General features: G+C 37.5%; 1 protein-coding gene across 4 annotated transcripts in view; it reads left to right on the forward strand.

Moving 5' to 3' along the window:
* LOC145977313 (multiple PDZ domain protein) overlaps positions 1-16,515 on the forward strand; it is a 94,347-nt gene extending 77,832 nt beyond the window's left edge. For 3 of the 4 annotated variants that reach the window (XM_083109196.1, XM_083109198.1, XM_083109197.1), the window contains exons 22-39: positions 413-517; positions 903-1,028; positions 6,067-6,243; positions 7,139-7,236; positions 7,498-7,702; positions 7,791-7,881; positions 8,198-8,394; positions 9,068-9,162; positions 9,270-9,336; positions 10,673-10,726; positions 10,808-10,909; positions 10,969-11,040; positions 11,136-11,301; positions 11,445-11,611; positions 11,918-12,076; positions 12,243-12,377; positions 12,471-12,644; positions 12,751-16,515. In XM_083109196.1, coding sequence (XP_082965322.1) covers positions 413-517; positions 903-1,028; positions 6,067-6,243; positions 7,139-7,236; positions 7,498-7,702; positions 7,791-7,881; positions 8,198-8,394; positions 9,068-9,162; positions 9,270-9,336; positions 10,673-10,726; positions 10,808-10,909; positions 10,969-11,040; positions 11,136-11,301; positions 11,445-11,611; positions 11,918-12,076; positions 12,243-12,377; positions 12,471-12,641 — 2,187 coding nt within the window. In that variant the 3' untranslated portion in view covers positions 12,642-12,644; positions 12,751-16,515. Of the gene's footprint in view, positions 1-412; positions 518-902; positions 1,029-6,066; positions 6,244-7,138; positions 7,237-7,497; positions 7,703-7,790; positions 7,882-8,197; positions 8,395-9,067; positions 9,163-9,269; positions 9,337-10,672; positions 10,727-10,807; positions 10,910-10,968; positions 11,041-11,135; positions 11,302-11,444; positions 11,612-11,917; positions 12,077-12,242; positions 12,378-12,470; positions 12,645-12,750 lie in introns of those variants that run through there. The other variant, XM_083109199.1, reaches the window with a different exon arrangement.
* The last annotated feature ends 3,828 nt before the right edge of the window (positions 16,516-20,343 follow it).

Raw genomic sequence — 20,343 nt, forward strand, 5'->3', positions numbered from 1 at the left:
CGCAGGATAGAACTCGTTGCTAATTAAATACCGATATGTTTGTTTCTCCACTCGGCGAATGCAATCGATTATCCGACGTGCCCGCTGAATTGTGGTGTCGAATAATTGCTTTAATTCGATTAACGCTTGTTGACGATGCGGCGATAAAGCAGCGAGAGATTAATGAGAATAAATGACCGGGGGAAATTGGAACGGGAAGGATATCGGATCGGGAATCACGGGGGGTTCTGTCTCGAATACCGGTGCTCGCCGAGTTCTCGGAGTTAACGAAGTCGGAGACCAGCGTGACGCTGGCAGAGCAGGCTCTGATTAAATTTAACTGCGCTTAATCTATGTGAATCGACCAATCACGCCTCCGTTGATTGCACTTCGTTTAACGAAACATTAAACGACGATCAATTTCTCGTTTCAGGTCGATTTGCACAACGGCAGCTCGAGCAAGTCCCAGAATATCTCTGGGATATTCATAAAGAATGTGCTGCCAAACAGCCCGGCTGGTAGAACCGGCGGTCTCAAGGTAACGTGGTTTTTCTTCGCAACGCACTTTGCCGTCAATAACGAAAATCGTATTCCTCCAGCCTTTATCTGACTCATCCGGGCTACCGGAAAAATACAATAAAGCGAAAGAAAGCGAAAATTGCGACATTTCAGTTGAGATTTTATCATGTTGACAATATATACTTGTGCACATACGCGTCTTAATTAACAAAAGCCAAAAGAGATTATAACTTTGATTTATATTTTAATTAATAATCTTTTTTGCATAATTATTAATAATATACGTTATAAATAAATATATTGCGTTCCTTCTATTACATATTAAGATCCAACAACGTACGATTGTGTGCCATGATGATCGTCATGCTCGGGTTTAATTTACTCTTTTACATACGTGCTTTCAGATCGGAGATAGAATAATTGAGGTGGACGGTGTGGATCTACGACATAGTACGCACGAGCGTGCGGTGGAAGTTATACAAGCCGCCGGAAATCCTGTCTGCCTCCTCGTCCAGTCCTTGGTGCATCTGGTGAGATTTTGGTCACGACCAGGAATATGAAATATGTTTTCGTCTCGTTCGTGCTCGAAAATCCATCAGCCAAAACTAACTCGCGAAGAGAAAACATTGCTCCTTCTAACCGCACTCATTACATATACAAATATTTCCTATTGTCTTATGTCTATCCGTATCTTCCGTTGCACTTGACCATTTAAACGTCGTAACGATGAGAAATCTGATAATCTATATAAAGATGTCGGAGGCGGCATAAATCGTTCGCTTCGCGTGACGACAATGATACTTAGGAGAAAATCGACTAACGGAAATTTTCTTTTTTTAGAATTCTGCCTGTCACGATTCCGCAAGATTTGCGTTATGTACCTATTAGAACTAATTGTGAGCTTTATCCTGACTTGTGAAAAAGTATTCGCATTCCTGAGGGAAATAAATTCACAACGTGCAACGTAAATTCTTTACGACCGCTGAAATTTATGACATTGCTTTATTCCAGCAACTCTTGTACATTTACACGTCGTTTTATAGTTCGCAACTTTTCATCTAATCTTTTCCTTTTTTTTACGTTTAGTAATATGCAAGAGTAATTTGAAATACGGTCGTCATCATGTGTGTGTGTGTATTTCGTTGGGAGAAGTAAAACTAATATTTTCAATCAATCAAAAAATTTGTCAAGATTTAATATCAATAATAAAAATAATGAACTTGGCGAATTAACTTAGACGCGATTGTGAAATCTTTCTCTAAAGTTCTTGTAACAAATGTTTGAGGTATCTAAAGTTGGAATATGCAAATTTAAACAAACTTCTGTAATTTAACAATTTATGATTATTACTTTATGCACACACATTAAATCTACATGTTAGTTATTATATAACATTCTGCTCGTACATTTAACGACAATGTATGCGCGAATGAAAAGCCATTTGTACACTTTAATGAGGTCACCATTGGAAATCTCTCTCTGCGTACCGTTGAGTTAACTCGATTCGCAAGGTGCAAAAGTTTTACCTTCGCAATTAACCTCGTATAAACGATCGATTCCGGTACGTTATCACCGTTCGTCGTAGTCCTGTGTAGGACGAAATTGAACTCCGTAATGTCATCAAATTGCGACGGCTGTTCCGCTTCCAAAGCGCCGCCGGTGGACGCATTAGACGAAATTGCTGGATGCAGGCGATATACTTGCGATGCAAGTGTGCAACGATACGGTAGAGACACGGAAAACTTGAGCACGCGGAATATAACGCAAACAAATCTCCCGATCGACGACTTTTCTTATCCTTCTACGCGAGTTTTATCTAGTGGATCGCGAATCTTTACGACGTCGAACTCGTAACGCACGCTTCGAGAACAAAGTTCTCAATATCTGTTATATCGAATCTTAAACTCGAAGTAACGTGGCATCGATATTAAAATTTAATACCCGCATCGTTTTCCGATTGCATTGCGTGCAGCGCAGAGACGCGTGTAGATTTTGCTCTCGTGGCGAACGATAAATTCGTATCGTACTTGAAAAGTCTCTTTGACTCGAGCTCGTAATCTCTCGATGGTAAAATTTATTTACCTTGTATCTATCTTGACTTTTAACGATTTTTGTGCATCTAGCATCGAGTTTCCCGGAATGAAAAATCCACAATTCGATACACATGACAGCGAGCTGATGAGTCTTATAATTTCCTGCTCGTGGATAATCTCGATCAACAGCCACGCTATTTTTGGCTCTACCGAAGAGCATGACCTATTTTTTGATGCTTCAAAATTAGCTTGAAATGAAACGAAACCGAATACATTTCTTCGTGATTCATACCATTAAATGCTTCGACATGGGTGTCAAATGTGACGACACTTGTTTGTCGTAACCGCAGTGGTTGGCCTGGCTACAATTGTTGACCGTTCTCTGAAAGCGGCATCAACTTCTTCCAATTTCAATCGAGCGCATTCTCTCAAAACCGTCGATACAGAGAGAATGGCGGTGTCGAGATACACGCTCGTGAACGATAGAGTTGGAGAACAAAGAAAGAGAGAAGAAGTGCAAGGTGAAAGTGCAAAAGAATGAGATGGAATGAGAGGACAAAGGAAAGAGCGAGAGAGACAAATGAAGAGAGAGAGAATATGGAAAGAGCCATTATCGGTAACAGCTCTTGTACGCGTATGATGCACCGGGGTCGAACTTTCCAATAAATCTCCATGATGAGGAATAGCGAGGGGTAGAGTGTCACGAGAGAGAGAGAGAGAGAGAGAAAGAAAGAAAGAGAGAGAGAGAGAGAGATGCGACAATGGAGATATGTAAAGTTAGGAGAGATGAGAGGTGGGAAGATGATAGTGTAAAGACGCGTTCAGAGAATGTCGGTGAACCATCAATTACATCACAAGGCGCAAGTGTTCTCTTTGTAACGTCAGCAATTAATTTGAATAATCGAGCGATGATGTAATTTTATATATATATATACGGTGACAAATTGTGGCGTTTAAAAAATTGTTACGTCATTCTTTCTAATATGAAATTTTTCTCTACAAAATTTCGTTGCAAAAAAATGCTGTTGTCAAATTAATCCTACATCGAGGTGACAATTGGATGATTCGCGCGAACCGTTCGACTTCATCACGCTCGTGTGTTGGTCGATGTATTTGGAGATTTAATTTAATCAAAATGTGTACACAAACTATTTTCAATTGTCGCTTTTTCTCAACTGAACGCACCTTTATTGGAATAGGAGGGTGGATATAAGCGGGAGAAGGGTGGCGCGCTCTGACAGAGTCAGAGAGACAGGGGGTTGAAGCGGTTCGCCAGAAAAGCGTGGTTCACGTTTCGTTGCGATCGAGCGCGCTCATCATCGACACCATGGACCATCGACGTGCTCACCTTGCTCCTCTCCTCCCCCTTCCCCCTGTCCTCCCCCTCCCCCTCGGATACACCGATGCGCCCCCGTACCGCCGTATGAACAACGCCATTCTCCGTCCCCGTCGCTCGCATGCAAAAACTTCAGTTTGGTGCACGAAATCGCCCGGTCGACGGTGGTGTTCGTCCGATGTCACTCGGCTCGGATTGTCACGAGGCGGCGCGATGCACCGATTCTTCGGACGCAAATGCGTCACCTTCGTCGTACGTTTATCACGCGGAAAAGCGTGCCGGGATCTCGCCTCTTCTTTTTTAATTTTTTTAATTTTTTTTTTTTTTTACGATCACTTAACTCTCGTCGGCGCACCTTTGCGTGGGATCGCGCGACGCGCAACTGCATCGTATCGACATTTGTGCGTTCGCGCGAGTATATTCGTGTGCTCTTCCTCGGAACTGTAAACCGTATCGTAAACCGGAGTTATTTTGGTTTACGATATAGAAATACGGGCGTGCTGTTGGAAGATCCTTGGGATTAAATGTTAAGTAATACTACGAAGTTACCCACGCGAACAGATGTATCTTGCACGCTATCTTTGATTGATTAAACTGCGAGGAACAACAGGAGAATTTCGAAATTAATAATATTTCTCTCTCGCGTTGTGCGCATCGGACGAGAGTTAAGGCTGATTTAGTGATTCATCGCATTGTTGTGTTTTAATTTAGTTTCAACTATCGCCACATGATCGTATAAAACCTTCTTCGATAGCACATGTTTTATGTCAAACGACACACGGAGGGAATTAATCAGTAAACATTAGTTGTGACTGAATTATTTACGTCGTTATGAAGAAACGAATATGTGTCACGTCATTTAACAGCTGGATATGCACATATTTTTACATACCTGACAAGAATTCGCAATATTGTTTAATTTAATTTAATTTCCATCGAGAATTTATCGAAAACAGAAGCAATTTTTCCCTCTGTCCCGTGGAATGTGCGACAAGCCTCGTTCGCGTATTTTAATCGATTATTTCGAAAGGTGCACATATGTGTAAAAAAATTTATTTATAAGAGACATATAAATAATTTTTATAGTCAATATCTCGCAGATGTTTACATCTTGTAATCATCTTGTAACGATAGTCATACGGTGTTTTATCAGTATTATCTATAATTTTATTTATATTGCTTAAAACGTAACATGTTATATTATTTTACATTGTTTATATTGTTCAAATCATCTCTTCTTCAGTCTTTTCAAAATGATCGATTTCCTACCTCGATTATATACTGTAAAGAGAAATTGAGAGAAGAATATAAAAGAAGAAATCGAGAGAATGAATCTAAAATACACGTCGCTGTCCGTTTTACGCGTTACGGAATTAAACTCGTTCAATTGCAGTTACTTTGGCAACAATTCAAGATATTCAGCAAATATTTCTGTTGTACTAATTCATTCTGACCGGTTTATCCAGACGCTCTGCGCAGTTTACGTTGCTGCTAAAATAAGTATAGATCTTCGAAACAATTCTATGCGTGGAATACCACCCGCATCATATGTTTTCTCTCTACTTCTTCAATTTCCTCTCTCTTTTTGCGTTAAAAAGATTCATTGTCGTCGTATAAATACCTCCACATTGAACTGTCGGTCCTAGAATATATAATAGCTCGTAAACTGCTTAATGTCGCCTAGCCTTTGTCGTCATACGAATGTGCCCTATTTTACGATTGAAATTTTTCACAAAAACCTTGCATGATATATAAATTTAATATAAATTTTGTTTGTCTCGCGTTTTATTATTATTTTATTATTATTTCATTATTATTTTATTTGTTCGAGTAAAATTAATAATATTTAACAGTTCAAAAGACATGTTTTTAATTTGTGCTTTAGTTCTATATTTATTACTTAAATATAAATCTTGTTTGCCTCGCGTTTTATTATTATTTTATTATTTTACTTGTTCGACGAGTAAAATTAATAACATTTAACAATTCGAAAGATATGTTTTAATTTGTATGTGTTGTTCTATATATACGTAATATTATATTAATATAACTTTATATATAATATCAATATCGGAAGTGGAACGTAATAGAGTTTAAGCGTTACTGAAGGTAACGTTAAATTGGAACGAATTTAAGCTTGCGTACATACATACGTTCAAGGATTTCCGTGCGGAAGAGAGAATCTTGAAATTGTTGTAGAGCCCGGAGCACGGCAGCGCCGTCCAAGAGGAAGGAGATACCAAAGCCCGGAGGCAGACTGTCAAGAGTCATACGTCGCCGTCTTCCGGCATCAGCCCTGGAACGCCGACGGCCTCCTTTCGCCGTAAGCCACCGCCGGTTTCGCCAGCGAGATCCATCACACCAGAAGTGATACAGGTCGGTTTTCTCATTATATAATATTTTTTTGGAATCGAATTTTTTATCTTCGACTTTACTCGCGTAATCAATAATGATATTCATCGTTACAATTAAATTATACGTCAATATAATGAGATATTACTTAATAATTAATTTAATTTATATAAGATATTGTTACATTAAGAAATAATTAAAATTTTCAAAGATGAGATCACTGCCTCTGTTATTATATTTCGCATAAATGCTAAAGAATCGACCATCACAATTTATATCTATATCGATCAATAAAAGAATGCGTCGCACGATTTGTTTCTTCAATCTTTTCCCGCGAATGTGTCAAGCATGAGAGACAAATACAATTGTTACACTAATTGGTAAATGGGAAGACTGGGGTGAAGAAGGGAGTTTTACGCGCCGGAAGACTTGCAATGTTCCGCGCTAATTAATTTTTTTAATTGAATCAGCGGACTACAGTTTTTTTCTCCGCACGACAACAAAATATTTTTATCATAATTTAATGAATGTAGATTGCGCGATTACGACATATAATCGCATACTTGTTACACTTGTGTCAGCTTTATAAATATATTTAGCTCAATAATTTATCCACGCAGTTTACCAATGTTTATTTCAGATATAGATAATTTATGTCCTTTGATATTCGCATTTAATTTCTTGAAAAGATTGCATTATTTATATCATTTTGGCATGAATATTATAATATTTAATTATATATTTAATATTTAATTATAATATTTAATTATTTAATTATATATTTTAATTATATATTTTAATATATTTATATATATATATATATATATATATATATATATATATATTTTAATTATATATTTTAATAATATATAATATAGGAAATTTCTTTCGTTTTTTAAAATGTCTATTTGTTGCGTAGCCAGGACTTGAGGACGGCGACGCTCAAAGCAGTTCGCACGGAGATTCTCAAAAACCAAGTTCGAAAAGTTCAGATGGCTCAGCTTCTAGTTCACGAAGGTACGATTGTAGGAAGACTTTTCTCTCGTTTTTATCTGAGATCTTTAGAAGACTAACATTATAAATATATACTCGTATCTACGGAGTGACAGAAAAACTTTTTCAATTGGAAATTTAAAATTACTCAATCTTGATGTTTGTTCGAAAAAGTCGCAGGAATGGAGTCATCGTCTTTTCCATTTCTCGCATCACTAAAAGTCAATTTTAATTTTTCTCCCGACTTTTCCGAATCGCAAAAGCGTATCTTTTATCGTGTCCTAGATCCTCCATGAAGAAGTCAATTCGAAAAATAGCCCCTTCGCCCCCGGTGAATCCGGGTATCCTTCCCGAAGTCAGCGAGGAACGAGAGGACCATATCGCGGAACCTGTCGCGAAGCCCAAGTATTCCTCGGACGAAAGCTCGGACGATGACGAGGAGGATACTCGCATGCTGGAGGGCAACGTCTACACGAAGAGCGGCATCGAGGTAATCGAACGTACCAATAGGCTCTCTCAATAGCCTCTCGATTCGCAAGGACGATGATGTAACGCGATATAAAAATGGCTTGACTTAGATCTCGAGAAAAAGCGCCGGAAACGTGAAGCGCACGAAGGCGGAAATCGAGGCGGATCCTGAAGAAGAGGACGAGTATGGTTATACGATCAGTGAGTGCGATTTGTGTGCTAAATGTAGGATCGTGGAAACCGCGATCGGGGAAACAATTGAGAGAATCGTGGTATTTATATACTATTTGCGTCACGTACGAAATCAATATTCATTCTATACGATCGCACTGTTGGTTGCGTCGCTGACAATGGTAGCAAAATTTAATTGTTCACTGCATCTCCGATTATCCATCTACACATTTTCAGAAGAGTAAATTTAATCGCAAGCACACGAAATTCGACAAGCGTACATCAGATGGATTTACATTGATCGATTGATGTGCATCGTATAAAAATGCTTTTTCGAATCTTGCAGAGAAGATACAGAAGAAGTATCAGAATCTCGGACATAAAGTGCTAATGGTGATTCTCGAGAAGGACAGGCGGGGATTGGGTATATCTCTGGCTGGACATAAGGACAGAAATCGAATGGCGGTGTTTATCTGCGGCCTCAATCCGAAGGGTGTAGCTCATAAAAACGGCGGGCTCCTCATCGGCGACGAGATATTGGAGGTAGGTATCTCTTACCTCTTTCCTTCCCATTTTTACGACTTGCCATTTACTACTTGCGGTTCTCCACATGACAGTTCCCGGCGGTTACTTCGCCAGTTGTTTAACTTTCGTTTCACAAGTTGTTTAATTTGTCTGTGTAACCGTGTGTGAAACCACGATACTAAAGCTTGTATTTGAGACATTCATGTTGAGTTTAAAGTAAATAAGTGAGTAAAATAAACTTGAAATAATGTAGATATTGTACTTTAAATAAAATAATTAAGATAAAGGAAAATTAGTGCTAGATATTTTGACAATTCATTAAAATATGTATAGAAATATGTATTTATAGAATTTCCTCTAAATATATATTTAGTTAGAAATTATTGACATTTCGTCATTTTATTATACATCTTCGTTAAATAAATTTGTTTCAAATAAGAATCTAATAAATTAAAAAAAATATGAAGAAACAAAACAACGAACCGAAAACGTGTAATTTTATTTTCTATCTTATTGATTTCTTTTTTCATCTTTTTATTGACCAAATATAAAATACAAAATGATCAAAAAAACTTTACATGTCAACTCAAATTTCGCAAGTGACATATTTTTGCAACAAGCTTCATCTGGCCTCGCGTGTCGATACAAATGACGGAAACAAAAAAAAAGCTTCATTCTTCATTCCATTTAGGTGAACGGTTGCGTGTTGCAAGGACGGTGTCATTTGAACGCGTCCGCTCTCATCAAAGGCATACCCAGCACTCGCTTCAAGATCATCGTTTATCGGTGAGACATAAGAGCTTTTTTTTTGTGATGTATAACGCGTGACGTAGAAGACATGTATAACAAAATTCATTAAAACTATAAACGGATTTCGCCTGTCCCGGTTGCAGAAGATCGAAGGCTGTCGATGACATCGCCGTAAAGCCGATAGTTCAATTTCCACCAACCTTGGATGACGTAAGTCAGTTTACGTAGTTTATCTTTTATCTTATCATCTTCCTCGAGATAATGCAAGACCGATTGCAATTTTCGTAGAATAACGAATCATCGGGAAGCAATTAATGTCGCGTAATATAATCTACGTTTATTATCGTGGAATTAAGCATTGTTTACGAATATTACATAATAAACGTGAATTATCAGACATGATATCTATCAATAACATCTTAAATTACGATGATATTATAAATACTCAAATCAACTTAATATCAATCTATTTATATATGTTTATATAACACGAGGTGAATCACGAATTAATTGATGTAGATTTCTTGCAAGAACTCAAGAAAATCAGATCTTGAAAGTTTTTCTATAATGATTTATTCTTTATGCGTAAAAAACGATTATAACCTATAGAAACTTTGATTGATGTCGAAGAAACCATGGAATCTTTTTTAAAAATTTCGAAATTCTTGTATCGAGATATTTGACTTTCGCGTCGAGATATGTTTATATGACACTACATACTTATTATGATGGATGCTAACATCGTTGTTGGCTTTCACCGATTTCTCGAAATAGCAAGATCGTGAAAATATGTCGATATGCCTCGACTACTTCGATCTAACATGATCATAATTTCACTTCTAATGCAGTTAATTATCACAAACAACACTGTTCGATTCGCATAATTTTTATATATACAAGGTGTCAGAGCAATCTCTTTCCAAAAAAAGTATTTGTAGCTTACCTCGAGAGCTTTTCAAAACGCTATAATAAAATATTTTTTCATCGAGAACTTTTCGAGTTATGAGGCTTGAAATAATTTCTTAATTTTTACATAAATCATAAAATATCTAGTAAAATATTCATTTTTCAATTATCTTACCTTCATACTTTTATGTACAAAATAATGAGAGGAATCAATTGGTGTAAAGAAAACACATAATTGTTTCGAAAAAAATATGTAATTATTAATTGCAAATTACATATTTTTCCTTCGAAACAATTATGTGTTTTCTTTACACCAATTGATTCCTCTCATTATTTTGTACATAAAGGTATTAAGGTAAGATAATCGAAAAATGAATATTTTACTAGATATTTGATAGTTTATGTAAAAATTAAGAAAATATTTCAAGCCTCATAATTCGAAAAGTACTCAATGAAAAAATACTTTATTATAGTGTTTTAAAAAGGTCTCGAGGTAAGCTACAAGAGTTTTTTTTTGGGAAGAGATTGCCCTGACACCCTGTATATATACAGGACATATCGCAAACGATGTCATTACGATAATGCATGCAACGTAAGTGCATATCATATTCCTATGAAGTGACGATGTATTGTATTTCAGAACTTTACAAGCTTCAGTAAATACAAGGGAGTCCGTGAAGTACAAATAAAGAAGGCGAGTATTTTAATTACGCAAATTGCATTCAATATTTCGCTCGATGTATCAATAATTTTTAATCGTCGATGTCATTCGTAGAGTTCGCATGGTCTAGGCATAATGATCATCGAAGGGAAACATCTGGCCGTGGGACAGGGTATCTTCGTGTCTGATATTCAAGACGGCAGTGCCGCAGAACAGGTAATTTCTCACTCGTACGAGTCTCGAGAGTCCCATTTTAACCTTTTATAATATTACAGGCTGGATTGAAAATGGGCGATATGATCCTGGCCGTTAATCTGGATAGTTTATTAGGGCGCACGTACGATGAGGTTCATATTTTTTCTCTTCTTTAAGCAAAGAATTGTTTGATTTAACCGTTGAACAAGCTATATGCTTATTCCATCGATTTTCTTTTTGTTCCTAGGCTACAGAGTTATTGAAGAAAGCACAGGGCATCGTTGTGCTGACGGTATGTAATCCTAACGAGAATAAAGTAGAACAGAAGGAACTACAAAAAGAGAAGGATAAAACTAAACTTGGAGGTGAAACTAGTGATATTGTGCAGAAGACGCCACAAAAAGGTGCACCGGGTGAGTTTAATGACGCGGTATATTATATTTTTATATTTGATTTATGAAAACTCTCCTAATTACGCACATACATATATATTGTACATTTCGTTTATAAAATTATGATCTGTCTTTATATTCTTATTACATGCTATTATTAATAGTATCAGCAACTGCCAAAGAAACGGAGAAACCGGCGGAATCTGAGAAAGTCCAGCTGGATCCGAAAACCTGTCAAATACCGGTCGATCAAGAAGTGACGATAGAATTTCAAAAGGAAAAGGACCAGGTCGTAGGTGTCTTCATCGCTGGTGGTTCCGATACCCTCTGGGTGAGTATACTTGATAATTTTTAAAATCTTTTGCCTTTCAACATGATATATAACTTTGCATTATAATTAATCTAATATACAATTTTTTAAATTGTGAAACATTTAAACATACATCGTGAACGTACAATGTCAGAAAAAATCGATGGCACATGCAAATAGATGTGCGTGAAAAATAATATTTTGTAAATATCTTAAATGTCATTATGAAGATGTCAATATATTGATTTTATACACGAATAAATATTGATACTAATTAGTGTAATAACTTGATATCGATGTTAATGTATGCATAATGCTTTTTTCTAGAACGGAGTGTTTGTTCTGGATGTATTCCCCGAAGGCGCGGCCGGGAAGGACGGTCGACTGCAACGCGGCGATCAGATTCTCAGCTTAGGCAACGAGAGCTTCAAGCAGATAGAGTCCCACAAAGCTCGCGAAGCGATGTTGAAGCTTACCTCCGGAACTGTACGTGACATTTGTATTCCTAAGATCAATCCTTCTCTTCTCTTAATGGAGAATGTGAAAGAGAAAATTAGCGCATCAGCTATTTCGCGCTCTAATTTTCTCAGCGAGTTGAATTGATCGAGCGAACGTCACGTTCGCCGTTTACGCTCGATTCGCTTGTTTGCAGATCACGATGACGGTGTTGCGCCACGAGAAGCCAACCGAGGAATACGAGGTCGAGATACAGAAGAAGAGCGGTAGAGGTGCGGGTATTTGTTTCGCCGCCTTCAGGAGCGGAAAGGGAGCTTATGTGACGGAGCTGGTGAGTGATCTCGTTTTCTCACCATTATACAGGCGACATTATCGCGATTCGACGCGATAAAATTTAACGTCAACTTGTGTCCCAACTTGTCAGATGCCAGGCGGTCAAGCCATCGAAACCGGCAAGATCTGCAAGGGTGATCACCTTATAACGATCAGCGGGTTGGACGTGCGCGACGTTTCCTTCGACGACATAGCTTTCCACCTGAAAATATCCAATCCACTGCAGCTGAAGCTAGCTAGATATAAATCCGCCAAACAATGACAGGTAAGATTAACGTGATTCCTGATTTTTTGCAATCTCCGATTCGAAGAATTGACCTAAAAACATGTGACTATTTACATTAATAAAGTCGAGTGAAATTATCTTTCAGGGTTCTGCGGGCGGAACTCTCAACGCGTGTCCCGATGTACGAAGAAGCACCTACAGACACCGTGGATTCTAGTGTGATATATAGGTAAAAAATGTCTTAATAACAATAAGTATCTTTTGTTACGAGAGCCGCGTGCAAAATCGCGCGACTCGCTCTATTAATTACACGCCAGCGTCGCCAATCGATCTTGCCGTTCGAACTCGCGTGCAACACGAGAAGTGAAAAATAGAACGAGAGCTGAGATAAAGCACGACGATGAAGCACGGCAATTCATAACGCGTGTGCATCGATTCGATAAAGTCGACGGAGCCAACTCAGAAGGAATCAATCGTTGTCACGCACGATTGTCAGATTGTCAGATTCTAGCCGATTAAAATTTCGTCAAGGGAATGGGTCGAGTTTGCGTAAACTATTCCGTCTGCCGATGCTCGTGCTCGTGCAAGTATAGCTCCGATAATACAACATCTTATCGTCTTATATACATATACACACACACACTATAATTATATGTTATAATTATATAGTGCGAAGTAAACACGTTATCACCGATAATAACGAGGAGAATATGGCGTTGAACAAGCGTAAATCGATAATAATCTCGGCGAGTCTGTATATCAAGGAAAATATCGCTCAGATTTATTCTCTTCACTTGGGAGAGATATGACGCCGCTCCCCTTGTATCTTGATACAAAACCGAACTCGCTTGTATGTTTCGTACTACAACTTATATATTTAAGGCAAGCAAGTAGTAGATGCGTTTATAGGGCGCGTTTTATCGAATATATCCGTGAAATGTTTTTTTTTAAAGATAAGAACTCTAGTCTCGCCCGCGAAGATTGGCGTTTCTCGCCTTAATTATATCGCTTTTGCTCGCGTTACGGCTGCTCCCCCTAATGTCATGGCTGACGTAACGTTACATATTGTCGCATACCATATTTTTTTCAATAACAAGACAAACACGAGAGAGAGAGAGAGAGAGAGAGAGAGAGAGAGAGAGAACGATGTACGAGCTACGTCAAAAAATATACGCGCGTGCTAAGGAAACTTCGAGTAATATATCCTTGTTAAAGATATTTTCCCATTTATCCAAGAATTTCGCGTAGAATAAGATGCACCGATCGGCCACGTCCGTTTATAATAAAATCGGTAGATAGATGACGATTTTGTAACATGTAGCTTAATTTATAGATTAATAGAGCCGGAATGGGATACAATACATAGCGACGATAGTATATAAAATATACTAGGATAACTCTATCCGCGATTTTTCTCGAGTTTTAACACGCGATAGGACGTTCGCGTGTAACTTTGACGTAACTCGCGCGCAGATATCGCATTGACGACCCGTACATCGTGTATATTTATCGCCAATAAGATAGAATACCGCCTAAAACATTTATAGAGGTAATAAAAAGAATAACGAGAGAGCTTTCCTCTGACAAATGCGGGGAGCGGTCGCGTCGAACGTCGAGCGAGATCACTTAGCGGTAAGTGTTTTGATGGCGTGTGCGAGATCATCCTCGCATCGAGATCATCCTCGATCGCTCCTCGATCTCGCTATAGAGTAATATAATAGTAATATATCGCGAGACGTTTGCCGACACCGACGGATGGCGAATCATTCCGAGTGTTCAAGCGTTTTTTCTTTATGCTCTGACGTTCGTCAAGTCACGAGAGGTGACTCGAAGCGTCGGAAAGCTAGACTGGCTTGTTGAAGTACACATAGTTAAATTAAACCTACCGTATTTAACTAGTCCTTACAAATATTATATATTAATACGAAGATTTTCAGAGCGTGCAAGAGGCAAGAACAAATGCGGAGAGAAAAAAAGAGAAATTATATGTATAAATTATATAAATGAATAAATAATAATATACGCGAACACATAGAGATATATATATATAATATATAAATAATATAGAATCTATAATAGGAATCGCGGAACACGTGTTTATTTACCGAATTGTTCGTATCTCTTATCGCATGAGTGATTGCACGTTCTCGTGGAACGTTTTGCATTTGAATTTCGCATAGTTTATCGTAGCGAGATGTTAATAAAAGACGTCGATCCTGTCTCGGGCGACGTGCCGATGTCTCTGAAGATGAATATCATCATCAGTAAAATTGTTACTCTACAATTATTATTATTATTATTATTATTATTATATAATTATTATATTATATAGTATATTGTAATGAGTTATATATAGAAGAATATTAATTATTCTACATTATGAGACGTATTATTGTACGCTGAAATTTGTATTTTCAGACAGCAGAGAAACGTTAGCAAACTTAATGTTAGTATAACATTCGAAAATCAAAGCGAACAGTGTTTACTGATGTAAAAGAGCGATCATTATTGAAAATGATCATTATGGAAAAGATAGATTAGGAAAAAATGCGCGTAGCAGACTTTTATCCTATCTCTTCAAATTTATTTTACATTAATTTACGCAAATGTTGCAAAATTGCTTCTTTGTCTTTATACTTTTTATATTTATTTTCTTCTCTTTTATAAAAGAAATTATTAATTTACTCTTTTCAAATTACACTGCTTTCTAATTTATTACATATATTCGTTATCACAAGCTTATCTACGCTTTCATTTATTATATGAATTATCTTTACTTTTTATTGCATTTTAGAGTTTTCGTAACATAGAAAGGATTCGTTGAAGTTTGTAATTTATTCGTAGTTATCTTATTTTAAAATTTTATTAAATTCACTAGAACGTAGCCTGCAAGAATGTAATTATCGCGTTTCTGTATTTAATGCTACAAAAATGTTAGCACCCGAGAATCGCTCGGATTATCGTCGCTCGTGCCTCTATCGACGCATTAGGATCATACGCGAGCAATAGGGGATAATGCGTCTAGCGTTAAATGTGCGAGGGAATGAAGCCCTATCCATCGCAGAGAATCCCCTTGGTCGTACATTTCCTGCCATTGAGTTCAAAGTTGCGTCTGTTGATCGTTATTTCGAAAACGTTCAGTATCATATTGCTGACAACGCGAAATCCAATATCTATCCCTGGGATTCATGGGTTACGTTACAAGGGAAACTAACGGGAAGCTTTGTGGGGTACATGATTGTTGAGAAAGAGCATCGATTACACGATGTTGCGTGTGAGTTTTCAGTCAATGGAAAATAATAATTGGAACAATTCCAGCCGCGATTCTACTTTAACAGTTCTTCGTGGGAAAACGTTCAAAGTATTCTTTCGCGATCGTGTAATTTAATTTGGCCTCGAACTACACATCGCGATCAATGTATCCATGTATCATGTCGAGACGCAACTTCCAACTCGAAGACGGACTTCAACGCGGACTACAATCTCGGTCCTTCACATAGTTACAGTTCTGTTCACATATACATTATATAATTGTACGATTATTGATAACGTTACATATACGAGCGTGCGATTGTAAAATGGCTGGCGAAGGAAACAAATCGTAGATCGCCCATCGTGATCAAATGGGACCTAAATACGTTTCAATAAGAAAGTGAATACATAAAAGATATTCTCATTATTGTCTCTCTTTTACCGTGGATTTCTAGACAAAATTCAACAAGTCGACGCCACTTTACAACCAACGGCTCATGATTATTATCCTGATTACTGTTATTATGATTATTGCAGTCGACGTCATGATCATCGTAGCGCGGCACTACTGAGAGTAAGAAAGAAACTGATAATTATAGAACAAGAATAAAGTGTCACCGAGATCTATTAAAAGCATTAATTGCAACGTTGTAGTAAATATGTTTGTTATTATTGCATATATAATCTCTTTGCACCACTTTTACTCATTAGCGTACAAATGATATTAAGGTAAGTAATGTCTCTATTACAATTTCCATAAGACAGATATTTGTCGTAATTCAAAATTTTTTTTATAACTTATAAATCTTTTATTATAAATCTTTTTTAAATACATTTTTAACATACATATATTTATTACCACAACAAAAAATTATCTTTAATTGTTTAAATTTTCAGATTCCATGATTAACGATTAGAAACATGCGTGAGAATGTAATTTCCAGACTCAACATAATTTAAAGCAGATTTACAATTTTGCGTGACGTTTTTATTTTATTCGCCAAAATTTTATTCCGCAGAGCCACAACAGAGAACAATCGAGGTGAGAAAGAATTCGCTTTGAATTGTTTTGGAATAAATTCACGACGTGCATTGCGTCGTTTGGAGTCCAACCTGTCAACACGGATGGAATATTGAATAATGATTTGTGAACGATACGAAATCTCGCGCGTGCCATTACGCGCTTTTTTCGGTTAATTAATCGCGCATCTTGCTAAGCCGTGCGCTCGTAACCCACTTCCGTCGCCGATAAGCGATTTCTTTGGTCCACTTAGAAGGCGTTCGCGAAATAAAAAAGAAGAGCGACGGTGAAATAAACTTTGCGTCCGCACGCATGACGTTGTCTCGCTCAGATGCGTCGTGTGCGTAATTAATTAACATAGCGACTACACGCGCGAGACACGCGTGTAGTAATCGCATGCTCGTTAAATATCTTCGTTGTTTTCGCGCGAGACCAATTTCACTTATAGATCGCGAAAGTAAGCCAGTGAAATAAGCGACGATTTTACATCCTCTCGCGGATATGTATATCAGTTAATCCGAAAGTTGTGTGTGCGTGTTGATGGTATGTCTGAAAATTTCACGATAAAAACCGGGAGACTGAAAGTTTTGTAACTTTTGCTTAAATCGCGAGAGAAATTAATCGAGCGATAGTAATCGAGAGATAGTAATCTCACGCACGGAGGATGAATGGAAAGAACAAGAAAAATCGTGCGGTCGCGCATCTTTCCCGCGAGCGAAATGGAGCGACACGGACTCGTACGATTCTTTCACGAAGAGGAACGCGCGAGCAAGAAGAACGCGATCGAACTTGACCCTGAGAGTTTCACCGATCGCTTTGACAATCGGATATCGGGAGAGAAAGGCGGAAAACCTGCGCGAGGATGTTGAATGCGCGAGTAGGTGTCGATTTGTCTGTCCATCGACGCTGGACGTTTAGCTTTTACCTCATTCAAAGTGACACGCTTCTCTCGGATATTCGCAAGTTAACTCGAGATCTGATCTATTCCATGTAACATATGCATTTCTGCTTTTCACTGCTTGCAACTGTGTTGTCCCATTTATAGTGAAAATGTGTCTTTTTAAATTGTAATAATTTATGTAAATAATAGTCGGCTCTTTTTCTCTCTGTCTCTCTCTCTCTCTTTCTTTTTTTCTCCAGTGAATTAATGCAATTATTTTTTATCTCATGTGTTGTTTCATTGCATATTTTTGTTGTAACATTCAAGTACATTTCTTTCTTAATCACATCTAATTAGAATATCAGATTAATTAGAATATTTGATCGAGTAAATACAATTTTCAAAATTTTTTTCTTTAAATTCTTTTTAATTGTATGAAGAATTTATTATTTTCCTCGACCGACTAGTCAATTTATGTCGGTGAAATAAAACGGCTTCTAGAATGAATAATTGAAGCAGTTCCGTTAGATGAACGTAAATATTTATTCTAAATTATTTCTCCAGTGAATTAATGCAATTATTTTTTGTCTCATGTGTTGTATGTTTCGTTGCATATTTTTGTTGTAACATCAAGTACGTTTCTCTCTTAATCACATCTAATTAGAATATCAGATTAATTAGAATATTTGATTGGATAAATACAATTTTCAAAATTTTTTTCTTTAAATTCTTTTTAATTGTATGAAGAATTTATTATTTTCCTCGACCGACTAGTCAATTTATGTCGGTGAAATAAAACGGTTTCTAGAATGAATAATTGAAGCAGTTCCGTTAGATGAACGTAAATATTTATTCTAAACTATTTCGACGCCGGTTGAAATTATCAGAATCAAATTATTTATTTTTAAATCCCGCGACGCGATTGCATATATATATTTTTTTCCGGCCGATTAACAATCGTAATCCGCAAATGAGCCCACTAGACTAGGCTGACTGAAAAAGGCGACGTGTTCGAACGGAATAATCGATAAATTTGTAACATTTTTAGAAATAATGACAGGCGATGATCTCGCGAATTTGCACCGAAACAGGATGACACATCGCAACTCTGCGAATCGAGGTTTAATTATTTTTTGCATTTGCCGCACGAAACGGCGGAGCCCGTTTACGAGGAGCAACGGTCCGTGGAATATAGCTCGTGGCCGTTTACCTTTTTCCCAGTAAACCCCGTTTCGCGGGCCACGATCGTGTCGCTGAACCGGTCGTTCCGAAACCGGAAACGAAAATGAACGCGTTTTACCGGATAATCGTGCGTATTCATTCCGTATTGCCCAATGAAAGACATTAGATACCGGATGAAACTAGATGAAAGTTGTGAGAAAGGCTGCTATACCATTAATTCTGTTGTCAATTAACATGAGCCAAAATAAAAATGTTCTCGCGTTATGTATCAGTTTGACGCGGACGATTTCTTCGCAGAGAAATAATCCGTATATCTTCTGCGATATCTATCTCCATAAAGCTGTATAAGTGTTAAACGATGCTAATAGTAACCAAGAGGAGAAAAAAAGGAAAGTTGTACAAAAATTGTAAGATATCGAGCAGAGTCTTCCAGTTGTTGTAACGCGACCAATGAAAAGTTGACGTAAAAATTATTGCACAAATACCGGAAATTAAAAAAAAACCTCGAGGAGAAAGCTAATTTCTAAATAATATTTATTCATAAAATATATATAAAAGAGATATATTTTTTTTCTTTTTTATACATTTCTGATTCTTCGTCGTTGATGATTATCGTAAACCGAAATCATTAACTTGATGATTAAAGAATTTTTTTTACGAGAGAAAAATATCTTCAACGATACGTGCGATTTTTGCTCCTCATTATACGCCGAGTCTTTGATTCATTAATAAAATTTCGCTTCTGAAAAGCGTAGCGGAAAGGTTAAGAACCGTTCGACTGCGCCCGAGAAGTAGGGGAAGGTCACTGGCAGCGCAAAAATGCAGAGGACGAAATGCCAACGTTCCTGTCCGTGGGGCACGATACAATTATATCTGCTCCATGCAAAAGGGAGCAAGAAAAGGCAGATGGCGATTATAGCAGGACACGTAAGGGGGGATAAGTTTTACGAAACGTACGTACATGGACTACTTCCATCTCGAGTATGTGTGAATATGTGTGTATGTGTGCGTACACATTCGCATTCCGAACTTTCTTAAGCAATTATGTCATAACACACAGCCGTGCCCCCCTTTTCGCATCTCCAGCTCGCGCCATGCAATCTGTCTTTCCCATCCCTGCCGCATCCGTCCTCTGGACCGCAAGATGAGATCGTAGATGCTCCCCAGCTATCACGTCATTATTCAAGAATCGAATTTTCTCGCTAATGATTATAAAGTGGCCGTCATTTGTGGCTACATCTCGACGATTACATTGTTACTTTTACGTTATTACTCCCTTTCATAGATGAAACGCGCGCAAATTAGCATCCGGAGCAAGGATGGACTAATAATTTGTCAGATCCGTTTTTTCTGACATGAAAGCGCATAAAACGTTGCAAATCTTAGAAATCGTCAATTTGAAA

The sequence above is a fragment of the Camponotus vicinus genome, unplaced genomic scaffold, assembly GCF_025532165.1.
Source record: "Camponotus vicinus isolate PSW18456_S1 unplaced genomic scaffold, iyCamVici1.0 SCAF_9, whole genome shotgun sequence".
NCBI lineage: Eukaryota > Metazoa > Arthropoda > Insecta > Hymenoptera > Formicidae > Camponotus > Camponotus vicinus.